The sequence below is a fragment of the Neophocaena asiaeorientalis genome, unplaced genomic scaffold (genome assembly GCF_003031525.2).
Source record: "Neophocaena asiaeorientalis asiaeorientalis breed wild unplaced genomic scaffold, Neophocaena_asiaeorientalis_V1.1 scaffold89, whole genome shotgun sequence".
Taxonomy (NCBI): Eukaryota; Metazoa; Chordata; class Mammalia; order Artiodactyla; family Phocoenidae; genus Neophocaena; species Neophocaena asiaeorientalis.
Genome location: NW_020172592.1, coordinates 3,597,054 through 3,610,570, shown reverse-complemented (window position 1 = coordinate 3,610,570; position 13,517 = coordinate 3,597,054). Strand labels below are relative to the sequence as shown.

Genomic DNA, 13,517 nt, shown 5'->3' with positions numbered 1-13,517 from the left:
AGTATTTAATTACTAGAAAACAAAAGGCATTAGACAAAAAAAGACTGGTCCAAAATGATTAAAATACTTAATAAGACTGGTTTTCCAAATGCTTCAGAAGTATCTATTTACATGCATTAACAAATAACTGCTTTATAACTGATTTTAAAACAACCTTACTACAACAAATTCAAACTATTGACAGTTTACTGTCTATATTTTTAATTGCCTTCCACCAACTTCACACTAAAAACACCTATAAATAACATAACCATCACAGATTTTACTTAAATATAATCTTCTGTGAAGGACTATTCACTCAAATCCTGGTTTCAGCAGAAAAGTAGACATAAAAGTAGACATAAAAGTTATCAAAATTATCTCTCTCAACTGTATCAATATCTAGTTTAAAACAACACCGTGTAATAAAACGCAAAAGCACGGGCAACAAGATGCGGAAGCATGAGGAGTAACATACAGTAGCATTAAAACTGTAACAGACTCATAACTGTATTATTTCAGGTTTAAACCTACTTTCCCTTAAAGAAGATATAAACATCATTTTGACTAGGGTTCTTTCAGAAAAGTTCAAGTGTACACAAATTTGGTCTCTGAATTACAAAAAATTATGATTCTAATCAGGACGTTTTGCTCCGCAGAAGAATAATTTTATAAAATTCTCCAACGAATTTAACACATAAAACCTAATGCTGAATAGTATGAATGTGAATTGGTCACACTGATGATTACAGAGTCACGGTACTGAGTGTAATACTCCCGGGTATTTTAGTTTCCTTATGATTATCTGTTTACCTCAGAGGTTTACATCAAATCTGAGTTAGCAAAGAAAAACAATAACCGTTATTAACAACCAGAGAGAAAAGATTGCAGTTGACTTACCTGCAACACTGGTGATTGTAACTGGAACTCCTTGCACTTGAACGCCCGCAGCACCCAGGTTGGCAACACTCACTGTCTGAAGATTAGGCACTGATGCAAGCTGGGCAGTATTCAAAGTTATTGGGGCGCCAGCAACAGCCACGGGAGCAATCTGAGCAAGAGTTGTGCCACCGCTTGAAGACACTGGGGTGATGGTTAATTGTTGGGATAACCCAGCATTCTGAACTTGCAAATTTGAAAGACTCTGAATATTCTGAACCTGTACAGTTTGCCAGCTGATTTGCCCTGAAGGTGTTAAAGTTGGAGCCCTGATAAGCACCTGAGTCGGATTTACTGCTTGAAGTTGAACATTCTGCAAAGGCTGCTGCTGGATGGTCTGAATCGTCTGCCCGGACTGGAGTTGAAATGACTGTGGTGGAATAGCCTGAATTATCTGTTGCTGAGGCTGTTGGATCTGGATCTGTTGCAAGATAGGCTGGCCTACAATTTGCACCTGCTGAAGGGAATTTGATTGATCCTGTGTATTCTGTATTCCATTAGACTGAAGCTGACTGGAGCTCTGGGCTTCAGACTCAGTAGCAGCAGGTGTTTGAGAATCTTCGATGGTGCGTTCAGAACTACTGGCTGATGTGCTTGCATACTGGCCCGTATCTGCTGAGCTCACTAACGTGTCACTGCTGCTCAGAGATGCTGATGCAGTGGTGGTGCAGGCAGTGGAGGAGGAGGGCGATTCTGGCATAGTACTGGCAGAAGCAGTGGTGGTGGGTGTGGGAACTAACTGACTCCCATTGGAAGTCCCGCCATCAGTAGTAGGAGCAGACTGGCCGACCTGTCCAGTCCCTCCTCCAGTGGCCACACTGTTTATCACTGGCAAAGCTAAAGTCACTCCTCCAATGTTAATTGGTAGAGTTGTTACAACTTGAGCCTGAGTACCAGGAAGGGTCTGTAATTGCAGTGGTATTGAGACACCAGGTCTAATTTGGACTGGAACTGTCTGATTTGCCAGGTTTTGAGCAAGAATATTCCCAGAAGCTGTCCTGTTAGCAGCTGTGAGTATAGCTTGATTATTACCTGCAGAAATGAGCTGAATTTGACCCTGCAAATCCTGTAGAGATGAACTACTAGTTGGATTGATTTGAATTTGCTGGCCTTCCACTGTTTGAAGTTGTGGAATCACTTGGTACTGTACACTACCACTTGGATTTTGTACTTGTATGACTTGAAACTGACCAGGGGAGGAGGAATTACCTGATTTAGTTTTTGTGGGAGATGCACTCCCGTTATTACTGCTGGAAGAACTAGATGAACTAGAAGCTGGTTGAGAAACGTTATTTTCTTTTGAAGCGGGAGGAGTGGAGGCAACAAGTTGCCAAGCGTTTCCAGCAAGTTGTGTTGTTACCAGTTCTAGCTGTTGTGGTTGATTTTGAAGTTGCACCAGTCCTTGGCTTGGGTCTATAATGATTTGTTGTTGTCCAGTTGCTTGATTTTCACCAGGAGTCCCTATTTTGCTGCAGGTAGCTGCCAGTAAAGCCAGAGGAGAGGGCTGAGAGTCCTACCCAAAATGGGATGGTAAAGGAGAGGGGGGAAAAAAAAAGTGGGCGGATTTAGTGAAGGCCAAGTAGCTGGGAGGGGTTTATTTATTTATTTATTTATTTTGACAGCTCTACATTTCAGAACTCACTCAGGAAGTGGCAAAAATCAAAATAAATATTAACAAAAGCAGTAAGATATAGGAATAAGGAAGCAGATCCCGCACTATGAAGTTTAAATAAAAGGACATTTCTAACAAACTTTCTTGAAGTGTTATTTTCCTAAACTCAAAATGCCCTTGGGAGAATACACACCTTTTTCTTATAGTCTGAGTTCGTTCCTGGTGGAATTTTAAACAGCGATATCCCAAACATGTGAAATCTTTATGAATTTATAATTTAACTTCCTCACTCTCAGAAAGATGCTTTGAGTGGATAAAACATTTTTATTCTGTTCTTCACTTCTGGGCATTTAAAGGGCATAACTCCCCTTTCCCCTTATGTTTCGTGATGAATTTTTTTTTTTATATGTTTGCTTTTACCTGGGAGCCTGAGGTTTTGGGTTTTTTATTGTTATTCTCTGGCTCAGAGGTTTTCCCTCCTTCTGTAGCCATCGCCGCTGCCGCCGCCGCCGCCGCCTCCTCCTCCTCCTCCTTCTTCTGATCTGCAACAAACACCCCCATACACGACAACAGGTTATTAGGATTATTATTATTCGCCTTCCCCCTCTCCTCTCCTCCCCCTCCCCCCGAACATTAATCTCCATAAACCCGCGATCCACGCACACCGGCAAGGGGTGGGGGAGAAGGAGGGAAGGGAGGAGGGGGATATCACAAAACGTGGTTTGAAACCCGACCCATCGGCTCCAGAGCAACACCCAGAAGGTTGTTCTCTCTCAGACATTAAGACAAAACACAACCCTCCTTCCCTCCCCCTGATTCCCTCCCTCCCTCTCCTCCTCCCCTTAAAGCATCTCAGCGGCCCCGGGGGAGGGGGGAGAACCGAGCAGGGTCTGGGGAGGGAGGGAGGGAGGGAGGCGGTGAAGGAGACCGAGGGGGGTGGAGAATACGTACCGCTCATCCCGCATTAACAGGACAAACCTTCTCTCTGCCGGAGCCGCCGACTCTCCACCCCTTCCCCCAGCGGATTGGCCGCCGACCTGCCGGGGGCCGGGGCGCTGGGGCCGCCTCCTCTCCACCCCCTTTCTCGGGGTTATTCTTTCAGCAGCTTTTCTTTTCTTCCCTTGGCTAGCCCGGAGCTCGCTGTCTCGGTGTTCTAGCTCAGGCGCGCTGCCGGTAGGCCCTCCATACAGCCAAACTTGTTGTCTCAGGATATCCCGCCCCCTACTCATTTCCCAGCGCCCTCCCCTCAAAAGCCGGCTCCAGCATCCCTTGGAATTGCCACGAAAAAAAAAAGCAGGGCTCTCGTTCAAGGGAAGCGAGAGGAGCGGACGAGGCAGCGCGCGAGCCACCGCCGACTCGGCGAACCCGGTGAACTGCCCGCTGCCCCCGCGCCGGGAGCATGGCTTTCCTGAGGTGCATCCGGACCCGGGCGCCCTTTTTCCCTGGTTCGGTCCCCATTGGTTGAGCGCCTAGGTGACGCGCGCTGAGTGGTGGGAGAAAGAGGGCGGGGCGATGCCGCAAAGGCTGTCGGCCCTTGTAGTTTGCTATGGCCGCAGCGGCCCCTCCAAGGCACCGCCTTCCCTCCCGCCCCCGACCGAGGCCTGGCTGCCGAACGGAAAGCTGCCCGAGGGGGCGGTGGCGGCAGGGCGTGGCCCGGGCCGAGTGGGAGTTGAACTGAGCGAGGGGGAGGGGGAATGGGTGTTGTTTGCCTGGGCCTATCCGCCGCGCAGAGCTGCCCAAACCACCTCTACCACCGCCTCCTCTGCTCCAAGCCGCTCCCCGCAGGGCGAGCTCACACCCGGAGCGCTCGGCGATTGAGCGGGTGGCGGCGTGGGGAGGCGGGGTTTGCTGTCCTCCGGGTTTGAATGAACCCGGCTTCTTGGAGCGGCGCCTTTGCCTTTCCTTTCTTTGCTCACCTCCCTCCCTCAGGCCCCGTGTTTCAGATCCGAGGCCTGCTTTCCCTCAGAGAAAGATCTTCCATTTTATTTTTTGTCTCTGGCTGGCTGTTGGAGCAGAGCAATGACCCCGCCCTCTAAGGTTGCTTTGGGTTTTGCCGAATAGCCCGCATGCTTGTCGGACTTCTCAGTGTATGGGTCTCGTAAGATTCTCGAGTGGAAGAAAAGCGCAGCTTCATTTGGGCCAGCCCTGATCACAGTTCAGCATAAGCTTCTGGGCAGGTGGAATTCACATCTGGCTGCACAAAGCACTTGAACAATCTCCTGACCCAGCTTTCCTCCGAAGTCCTGAAGTCAGGATGATGCCATACAATATAACAATCGTCTGATTAAACGTACCAAAGGTGGAAGTGAATTGCTAATGTAAACACCGGCCTTGGGGACTAGGCGCCCTTACACACCGAGGCTCACGGCCATCCGCTCCCTTTTTACAGGGGCTCCACACACAGCCTTGAGCGTTTTTCTCTCATGCCAGAGGCCTTATATGTTGCAAGGGTGAGGAGGTCCCAGGTGCTGCACTTGACTGGCATTTCCTTTGCTTGTTAAGGTAATTGCAACGTTGGCTGATGACAAAGCCAGCAGTGCAACAAGACAAAGCAATTCGAATAAAGAATTAAATAGTATTGTCTACCCCTTAAAACATGAGCCTAAGATCCGTAATAACCTGCTTTTTCACCATCATATACAATATAGAAAGCTCAAAAGAGCTTCTTGCATTTACAGATATACTGTCTATCCTCCAGTCCTTTTTTTTTCCCCCCCAGTTCACTATGATGAATGAAGGAAGACATTTTGCAGTCTTATGAATTGGGGCATTCCTTGTAGTTTTTCTTATCTTACAAAACCTGCCTCAGAGGGGCAATGTCACTGGCTCTGAACATGGGTTAAAAAAAGAATGTGTATCCATTCAGTGTGGATCTAAAAAGTGTCCTAAATATTCTGCACCCTATAGATAAGTGGTAATACTGGTAATTCGTGAAACATAGTGTGAGGGAGGAAAAATCATTTTTCCTCTACCCTTTTGAGTTTTTAGCTGAGATGCCCCTCCCCCCAGTAAATCAAATATTAACAAGAGAAAAAACCATGTTATTAACATGTATGCCTCAAGTATACATGTGAGATACCCACAGTAAAATGAATAACTCCTTAAGGTGTCTTAGAATTCGGACTTAAAAATCATCTTAGTAGGGAAAAGGGAGAGGTAATGTAGCCCTCTTAGGGGAGAATAAATAATTTTTAGGAAGGATGAGTGGGCCCATAGTGAAATAGTTTGTGACAAAGTTGTCTGGGTGTGGTATAGACTTCAAGTCCCTGTGTTAAGAGTCAGTCTATCCTGGTTGATGAAACCTGGGGCAGGTGACCTAAATTAATCACTTCTCAGGCACCATCATTTTATCTATTTAATAGAAGGTTTCGCTAGATAAGATAGTTCCAAAATTACAGTCATTCTTACCCTACCTTCCTAAGTTAAGTTATATACCATCTATACTATGATTTACTTAATGTTTTTCTTTAAACCAATTTACCTTATTTCTAACATAATTAATTTAAGAAGTTGATATTACCATGGAAGTAGAAAGCCAGTATTTGCCGTAGAGGTAAGTGTAAATATACAATAAAATTCTCAGCCTCAAGTCTTCAAGGGTGGTTTCTTCCCAGAGGATTCCTTCCTACACACATATTGGCCACAGAACAGTGGCTTTCAAACTTTTTTAATCATAACCCACAGGAATAAATATAGTTAATATCATTACCTGATACGTACACACACACACACACACACACACAGGAAATGAGCATTTTTATTCAAACTATTTAACAACAACATTGAGCACTGACAGATCAAACTCTGCCTCGATGCTTTAACAGTATCCTAGAGGCTCCCAGCATTGCCCTGGTAGATGCTGAGGAGAGCTCCAGAGGGTGAGGAAACAATGTTGGGTGTAGGGAGGGGACTTGGACACTAGTTATTTGTTCAGCGGTAACAGCTTTTAGAGACATAGCAATATGTATTAGTTGAATATCAACGAATTATGTTAACTGAAACAAATCTTCAAAAAAAAATCGTCTTCCTACTCTTCCCTCTCTCTGCCCTTAAAAAAAAAAACGGTAGGAGCAGCCCAAATTTTGGAATTTTTTTTTCTCCCTCCCACCTTTGTGGAGCAGAAAGTTCTTATTTCTAATTACACTGTAGAACAAGTCTAGAATCTAGGTAGATTTCCTGTGCATTGCTCTGCATACCTAAATTAACTCCCAGTCTACATTTGGAAGAATGCTGCTGGAATTTTTCACAGGTATCTTCCAGATATAAGCTATCTCCTGGTCCCCACTTTCTAGGACCTGGCATTTTTCAATTGACCATTCATTCATTCAGTCAACAAGTCTTGAAAGCTCAGGTAATCATACCGAAACCAAAATGCCCCCCCGTACCCCCCGCTCCCCTGCACCAGTGCAAGCCCTTAGCCCTTTGAGGGCAAAAGGCCAGGGCTTTTAATCCCCCACAATGCTAAGGATACACTTAGTAAGACTTTACTAAATGTTTATGAATGAATGTAATAGAAGCAGTTCCAGAGAATACTTAATAGTACAGAAGAAACTAGGCCCAGACATAACAGGTGACTTGAATGGAAAAAGGGACCAATTTTGAGTGTCTCCATCAGCAAGCTACTTGTTGAAATAATTGTGAAACGACTTCATTTTGGCTTTAGGAAGCAGAAAACAGAAGTTCTGGAGAAGCCACAAAACAGAGAAAGATCAAAGTTTAACATCCACCTCTGTTCCAAAGTGTATTAACTGAGAATATAGCCAACCAGGAATTAGATACAAGCTCAGTGAACATATTTCATTTAGGACAGTAGTTTCATTTGTATATCTAGGAGATCATGCATAATTCCTATCATAGTAAAACCCTGGTAGTTTACTAAATTATACTAAAAAAAATAAATTCCTTAAATACCAACAATAATTGTTTTCAAAAAGCAGAGAAAGTTTTAGAAATTTAATTGTAATTGGGACCCAGATATAAGGCATTTTATATTGAAACAGGTAAAAGAGGTGACTGTACATGTGTAGGCCTTTTAAGAGTTACAAATAATGTTTGTAACCGACACTGTCAAGTAGCAAAGATAAACTGTCAGATTGCTTATATTTCTCCAGCAAGAGTTGATAGCATTGCTGTTCCTCATATGCACTTAGGTCTTTCATGGATTGTTTATGTACTTCAGAAGATTTATTGATAATTCACAATTTATAAATGGATAAAGTTTATGATTTTAACCCAGTAACATTTATTGTTAATTCATAGAAAATAATTCATAGCGATTGGCAGTTAATGGGACATAGTATAAACACCTATTCAAAATTTAAATCAATTTATGTAAGTAAAGGAATATTATGAGGCTCATTGTGGCCACAGAACAAAAGATATTTGATCAGTGTAGAAGTTGAGACAAATTAATTTTCTTAAGACTATAGGTAAATTAGTGATTAAACATCTTTAAATATAGAGCACAAATGCCTGGTGTGTTTGCAGCTGTACCTTTCCAAAGCATGCTGATTCCATATGCTCAATTTATTATGTTTTTTATTAGTAAAGAAATCTCACATTGGATTTTTGTTTAAAGAGCATAAGAACTGGAATCCAACACTTAGATTTAAATTTTGGTCTGCTACTAAAAGTGCAGCCCTGTAAAAGTGACTTTATCCCCTGTGAACCTCATTCCTTCATCTATAAATTGGCAAAGATGATAATATTACCATCTCATTCTTTGTCAAGAATCAAATGAGATTAAAAGTTCTTAGGATAGCAGGGAGACCTTCAAGATGGCAGAGGGATAAGACGTGGAGATCACCATCCTCCCCACAAATAGATCAGAAATACATCTACATGTGGAACAACTCCTACAGAATACCTACTGAACGCTGGCAGAAGACCTCAGACTTCCCAAAAGGCAAGAAACTTCCCATGTACATGGGTAGGGCAAAAGACAAAACAATAAACAGAGACAAAAGGATAGGGACAGGACCTGCACCAGTGGGAGGGAGCTGTGAAGGAGGAAAGGTTTCCACACACTAGGAAGCCGCTTCACTGGTGGAGACGGGGGATGGGGGGGAGGAAGCTTCGGAGCCACGGAGGAGAGCGCAGCAACAGGGGTGCAGAGAGCAAAGCAGAGAAATGCCCGCACAGAGGATCACTGCCGACCAGCACTCACCAGCCTGAGACACTTGTCTGCTCACCTGCCGGGGCAGGTGAGGGCTGGGAGCTGAGGCTCGGGCTTCGGAGGTCAGATCCCAGGGAGAGGACTGGGGTTGGCTCCGTGAACACAGCCTGAAGGGGGCTAGTGTGCCACAGTTACCGGGAGGGAGTCTGGGAAAAGTCTGGACCTGTGTAAGAGGCAAGAGACTGTTGTTTTGGGGTGCATGAGGAGAGGGGATTCACAGCATCGCCTAAACGAGCTCCAGAGATGGGTGCGAGCTGCAGCCATCAGTGCGGACACCAGAGACAGGCATGAAACGCTAAGGCTGCTGCTACAGCCACCAAGAAGCCTGTGGGCAACCACAGGTCACTCTCCACACCTCCCCTCCTGGGAGCCTGTGCAGCCCATCACTGCCAGCGTCCCGTGATCCAGGGACAACTTCCCTGGGAGAACACATGGCACGCCTCACACTGGTGTAACGTCACTCCAGCCTCTGCCACCGCAGGCTCGCCCCGCATTCCGTACCCCTCCATCCCCCCGGCCTGAGTGAGCCAGAGCCCCCTAATCAGCTGCTCCTTTAACCCCGTCCTGCCTGGGCGGGAACAGACGCCCTCAGGTGACCTACATGCAGAGGCGGGGCCAAATCCAAAGCTGAACCCCAGGAGCTGTGCGAACAAAGAAGAGAAAGGGAAATCTATCCCAGCAGCCTCAGGAGCAGCAGATTAAATCTCCACCATCAACTTGATGTAGCCTGAATCTATGGAATACCTGAATAGACAATGAAAAATCATCCCAAAATTGAGGCGGTGGACTTTGGAAGCAACTGTAGACTTGGGGTTTGCTGTATGCGACTGCCTGGTTTCTGGTTTTATGTTTATCTTAGTTTGGCAATTAGAGTTTATTATCATTGGTAGATTTATTGATTTGGTTGCGCTCTCTCTTTTTTTTTTAAATACAGATATATATTTTTTTCCTTTTTCTTTTTGTGAGTGCATATGTGTATGCTTCTTTGTGTGATTTTGTCTGTATAGCTTTGCTTTTACCATTTGTCCTAGGGTCCTGTCTGTGGGGTTTTTTTGGTGTTTTGGTTTTGTTTTGTTTTGTTTTTGCGGTACGTGGGCCTCTCACCGTTGTGGCCTCTCCTATTGCGGAGCACAGGCTCCAGATGCGCAGGCTCAGCGGCCATGGCTCACGGGCCCAGCCGCTCCGCGGCATGTGGGATCTTCCCCCATGTCCCCTGCATCGACAGGCGGACTCTCAACCACTGCGCCATGAGGGAAGCCCTGGGTTTTTTTTTAAGCATAGTTTTTAGTGCTTGTTATCATTGGTGGATTTGTTTTTTGCTCTGGTTGCTCTCCTCTTTCTTTCTTTTTCCTTTTTTTTTATTACTTTTTTAGTTTTAAAATTTTTAATAAATTTTTATTTAATATTTTTATTTTCTACCTTCCTTCCTTCCTTTCTTTCTTTTTTCTTTTCTTTTTTCCCTCCCTTTTCTTCTGAGTCGTATGGCTAACAGGGTTTTGGTGCTCTGGCCGGGTGTCAGACCTGTGCCTCTGAGGTGGGAGAGCCGAGTTCAGGACACTGGTCCACCAGAGATCTCCCAGCTCCACGTAATATTAAATGGAGAAAACTCTCTCAGATATCTCCATTTTAACACTAAGACCCAGCTCCACTCAACAACCAGCAAGCTACACTGCTGGACACCCTATGACAACCAAATAGCAAGTCAGGAACACAACCTCACCAATTAGAAGAGAGGCTGCGTTAAATCATAATAAGATCGTAGACATACCAAAACACACCACCGGAAGTGGTCCTGCCCACCAGAAAGACAAGACCCAGCCTCATCCACCAGAACACAGGCACTAGTCCCCTCCACCAGGAAGCCTACACAACCCACTGAATCAACCTTAACCACTAGGGGTAGGGGTAGGCACCAAAAACAATGGGAATTACGAACGTGCAGCCTGCAAAAAGGAGACCCCAAACACAGAAAGTTAAGCAAAATGAGATGACAGAGAAGCACACAGCAGATGAAGGAGCAAGGGAAAACCCCACCAGACCAAACAACTGAAGAGGAAATAGGCAGCCTACCTGAAAAAGAATTCAGAGTAATGCAGGTAAAGATGACCCAAAATCTTGGAAATAGAATGGAGAAAATACAAGAAACGTTTAACAAGGACGTAGAAGAACTAAAGAGCAAACAAACAGTGATGAACAACACAATAAATGAAATTAAAAATTCTCTAGAAGGAAGCAGTAGCAGAATAACTGAGGCAGAAGAACGGATAAGTGACCTGGAAGATAAAATAGTGGAAATAACTACTGCAGAGCACAAAAAAGAATGAAAAGAATTGAGGACAGTCTTAGAGAACTCTGGGACAACATTAAATGCACCAACATTCAAATTATAGGGGTTCCAGAAGAAGAAGAGAAAAAGAATAACTGAGAAAATATTTGAAGAGATTATAGTTGAAAACTTCCCTAACAGGAAAAGGAAATAGTCATTCAAGTCCAGGAAGTGCAGAGAGTCCCATACAGGATAAATCCAAGGAAAAACACATCAAGACACATATTAATCAAACTATCAAAAATTAAATACAAAGAAAAACTATTAAAAGCAACAAGGGAAAAACAACAAATAACGTACAAGGGAATCCCCAAAAGGTTAACAGCTGATCTTTCAGCAGAAACTCTGCAAGCCAGAAGGGACTGGCAGGACATATTTAAAGTGATGAAAGGGAAAACCCACAAACAAGACTACTCTACCCAGCAAGGATCTCATTCAGATTTAGTGGAGAAATTAAAAACTTTACAGACAAGCAAAAGCTAAGAGAATTCAGCACCACCAAAGCAGTTTTACAGCAAATGCTAAAGGAACTTCTCTAGGCAGGAAACACAAGAGAAGGAAAAGACCTACAATAACAAAGCCAAAACAATTAAGAAAATGGTAATAGGAACATACATATTGATAATTATCTTAAATATAAATGGATTAAATGCTCCCACAAAAAGACATAGACTGGCTGAAAGGGTACAAAAGCAAGACCTGTATATATGCTGTCTACAAGAGACCCACTTCAGACCTAAGGACACATACAGACTGAAAGTAAGGGGATGGAAAAAGATATTGCATACAAATGGAAATCAAGACAAAGCTGGAGTAGCAATTCTCATATCAGACAAAATAGACTTTAAAATAAAGAATATTACAAGGGACAAAGAAGGACACTACATAATGATAAAGGGATCAATGCAAGAAGATATAACAATTTTAAATATATATGCACCCAACATAGGAGCACCTCAATACATAAGGCAAATGCTAAGAGCCATAAAACGGGAAATCGGGGCTTCCCTGGTGGCGCAGTGGTTGAGAGTCCGCCTGCCAATGCAGGTGACACGGGTTCATGCCCCAGTCCGGGAAGATCCCACATGCCACAGAGCAGCTGGGCCCTTGAGCCATGGCCGCTGAGCCTGCATGTCCGGAGACTGTGCCCCGCAACGGGAGAGGCCACAAAAGTGAGAGGCCCACGTACCGCAAAAAAAAAAAAAATGGGGAAATCAACAGTAATACAATCAGAGTAGGGGACTTTAACACTCCACTTTCACCAATAGACAGATAATCCAAAATAAAAATAAACAAGGAAACACAAGCTTCAAATGGTCCATTAAACAAGATGGACTTAATTGATATTTACAGGACATTCCACTCAAAAACAACAGAATACACTATCTTCTCAAGTGCTCATGGAACATTCTCCAGGATAGATCATATCTAGGGTCACAAATCAAGCCTTGGTAAATTTAAGAAAATTGAAATCGTATCAAGTATCTTTTCCGACCACAACGTTTTGAGACTAGACATCAATTACGGGGAAAAAATCTGTAAAAAAATACAAACACATGGAGGCTAAACAATACACTACTAAATAAGAAAGAGATCACCTGAGAAATCAAAGAGGAAATCAAAAAATACCTAGAAACAAATGACAATGAAAACACGATGACCCAAAACCTATGGGATGCAGCAAAAGCAGCTCTAAGAAGGAAGTTTATAGCAATACAATCCTACCTCAAGAAACAAGAAACATCTCAAATAAACAACCTAACTTTATACCTAAAGCAATTAGAGAAAGAAAAACAAAAAAACCCCCAAAGTTAGCAGAAGGAAAGAAACCATAAAGATCAGATCAGAAATAAATGAAAAAGAAATGATGGAAACGATAGCAAAGATCAATAACACTAAAAGCTGGTTCTTTGAGAAGATAAACAAAATTGATAAACCATTAGCCAGACTCATCAAGAAAAAGAGGGAGAAGACTCAAATCAATAGAATTAGAAATGAAAAAGGAGAAGTAACAACTGACACTGCAGAAATACAACGGATCATGGAAGATTACTACAAGCAACTTTATGCCAATAAAATGGACAACCTGGAAGAAATGGACAAATTCTTAGAAGAGCACAACCTTCTGAGACTGAACCAGGAATAAATAGAAAATATAAACAGACCAATCACAAGCACTGAAATTGAGACTGTGATTAAAAATCTTCCAACAAACACAAGCCCAGGACCAGACGGCTTCACAGGCGAATTCTATCAAACATTTTGAGAAGAGCTATCCTTCTCAAACCCTTCCAAAATATAGCAGTGGGAGGAACACTCCCAAACTCATTCCGCGAGGCCACCATCACCCTGATACCAAAACCAGACAAAGATACTACAAAAAAAGAAAATTACAGACCAATATCGCTGATGAATATAGAGGCAAAAATCCTCAACAAGATACTAGCAAACAGAATCGAACAGCACGTTAAAAGGATCATACACCA

The 13,517-nt window shown here is 43.5% G+C and overlaps 1 protein-coding gene across 1 annotated transcript in view; it reads right to left on the bottom strand.

Annotated features, from left to right (window-relative positions):
• SP4 (Sp4 transcription factor) overlaps positions 1 to 3,528 on the bottom strand; it is a 71,659-nt gene extending 68,131 nt beyond the window's left edge. Inside the window, exons 1-3 of the mRNA XM_024738460.1 lie at positions 3,482 to 3,528; positions 2,951 to 3,072; positions 880 to 2,431 (exon numbers count right to left, since the gene is read on the bottom strand). Coding sequence (XP_024594228.1) covers positions 880 to 2,431; positions 2,951 to 3,072; positions 3,482 to 3,488 — 1,681 coding nt within the window. The 5' untranslated portion in view covers positions 3,489 to 3,528. The remainder of the gene's footprint in view (positions 1 to 879; positions 2,432 to 2,950; positions 3,073 to 3,481) is intronic.
• Positions 3,529 to 13,517: the final 9,989 nt, after the last annotated feature.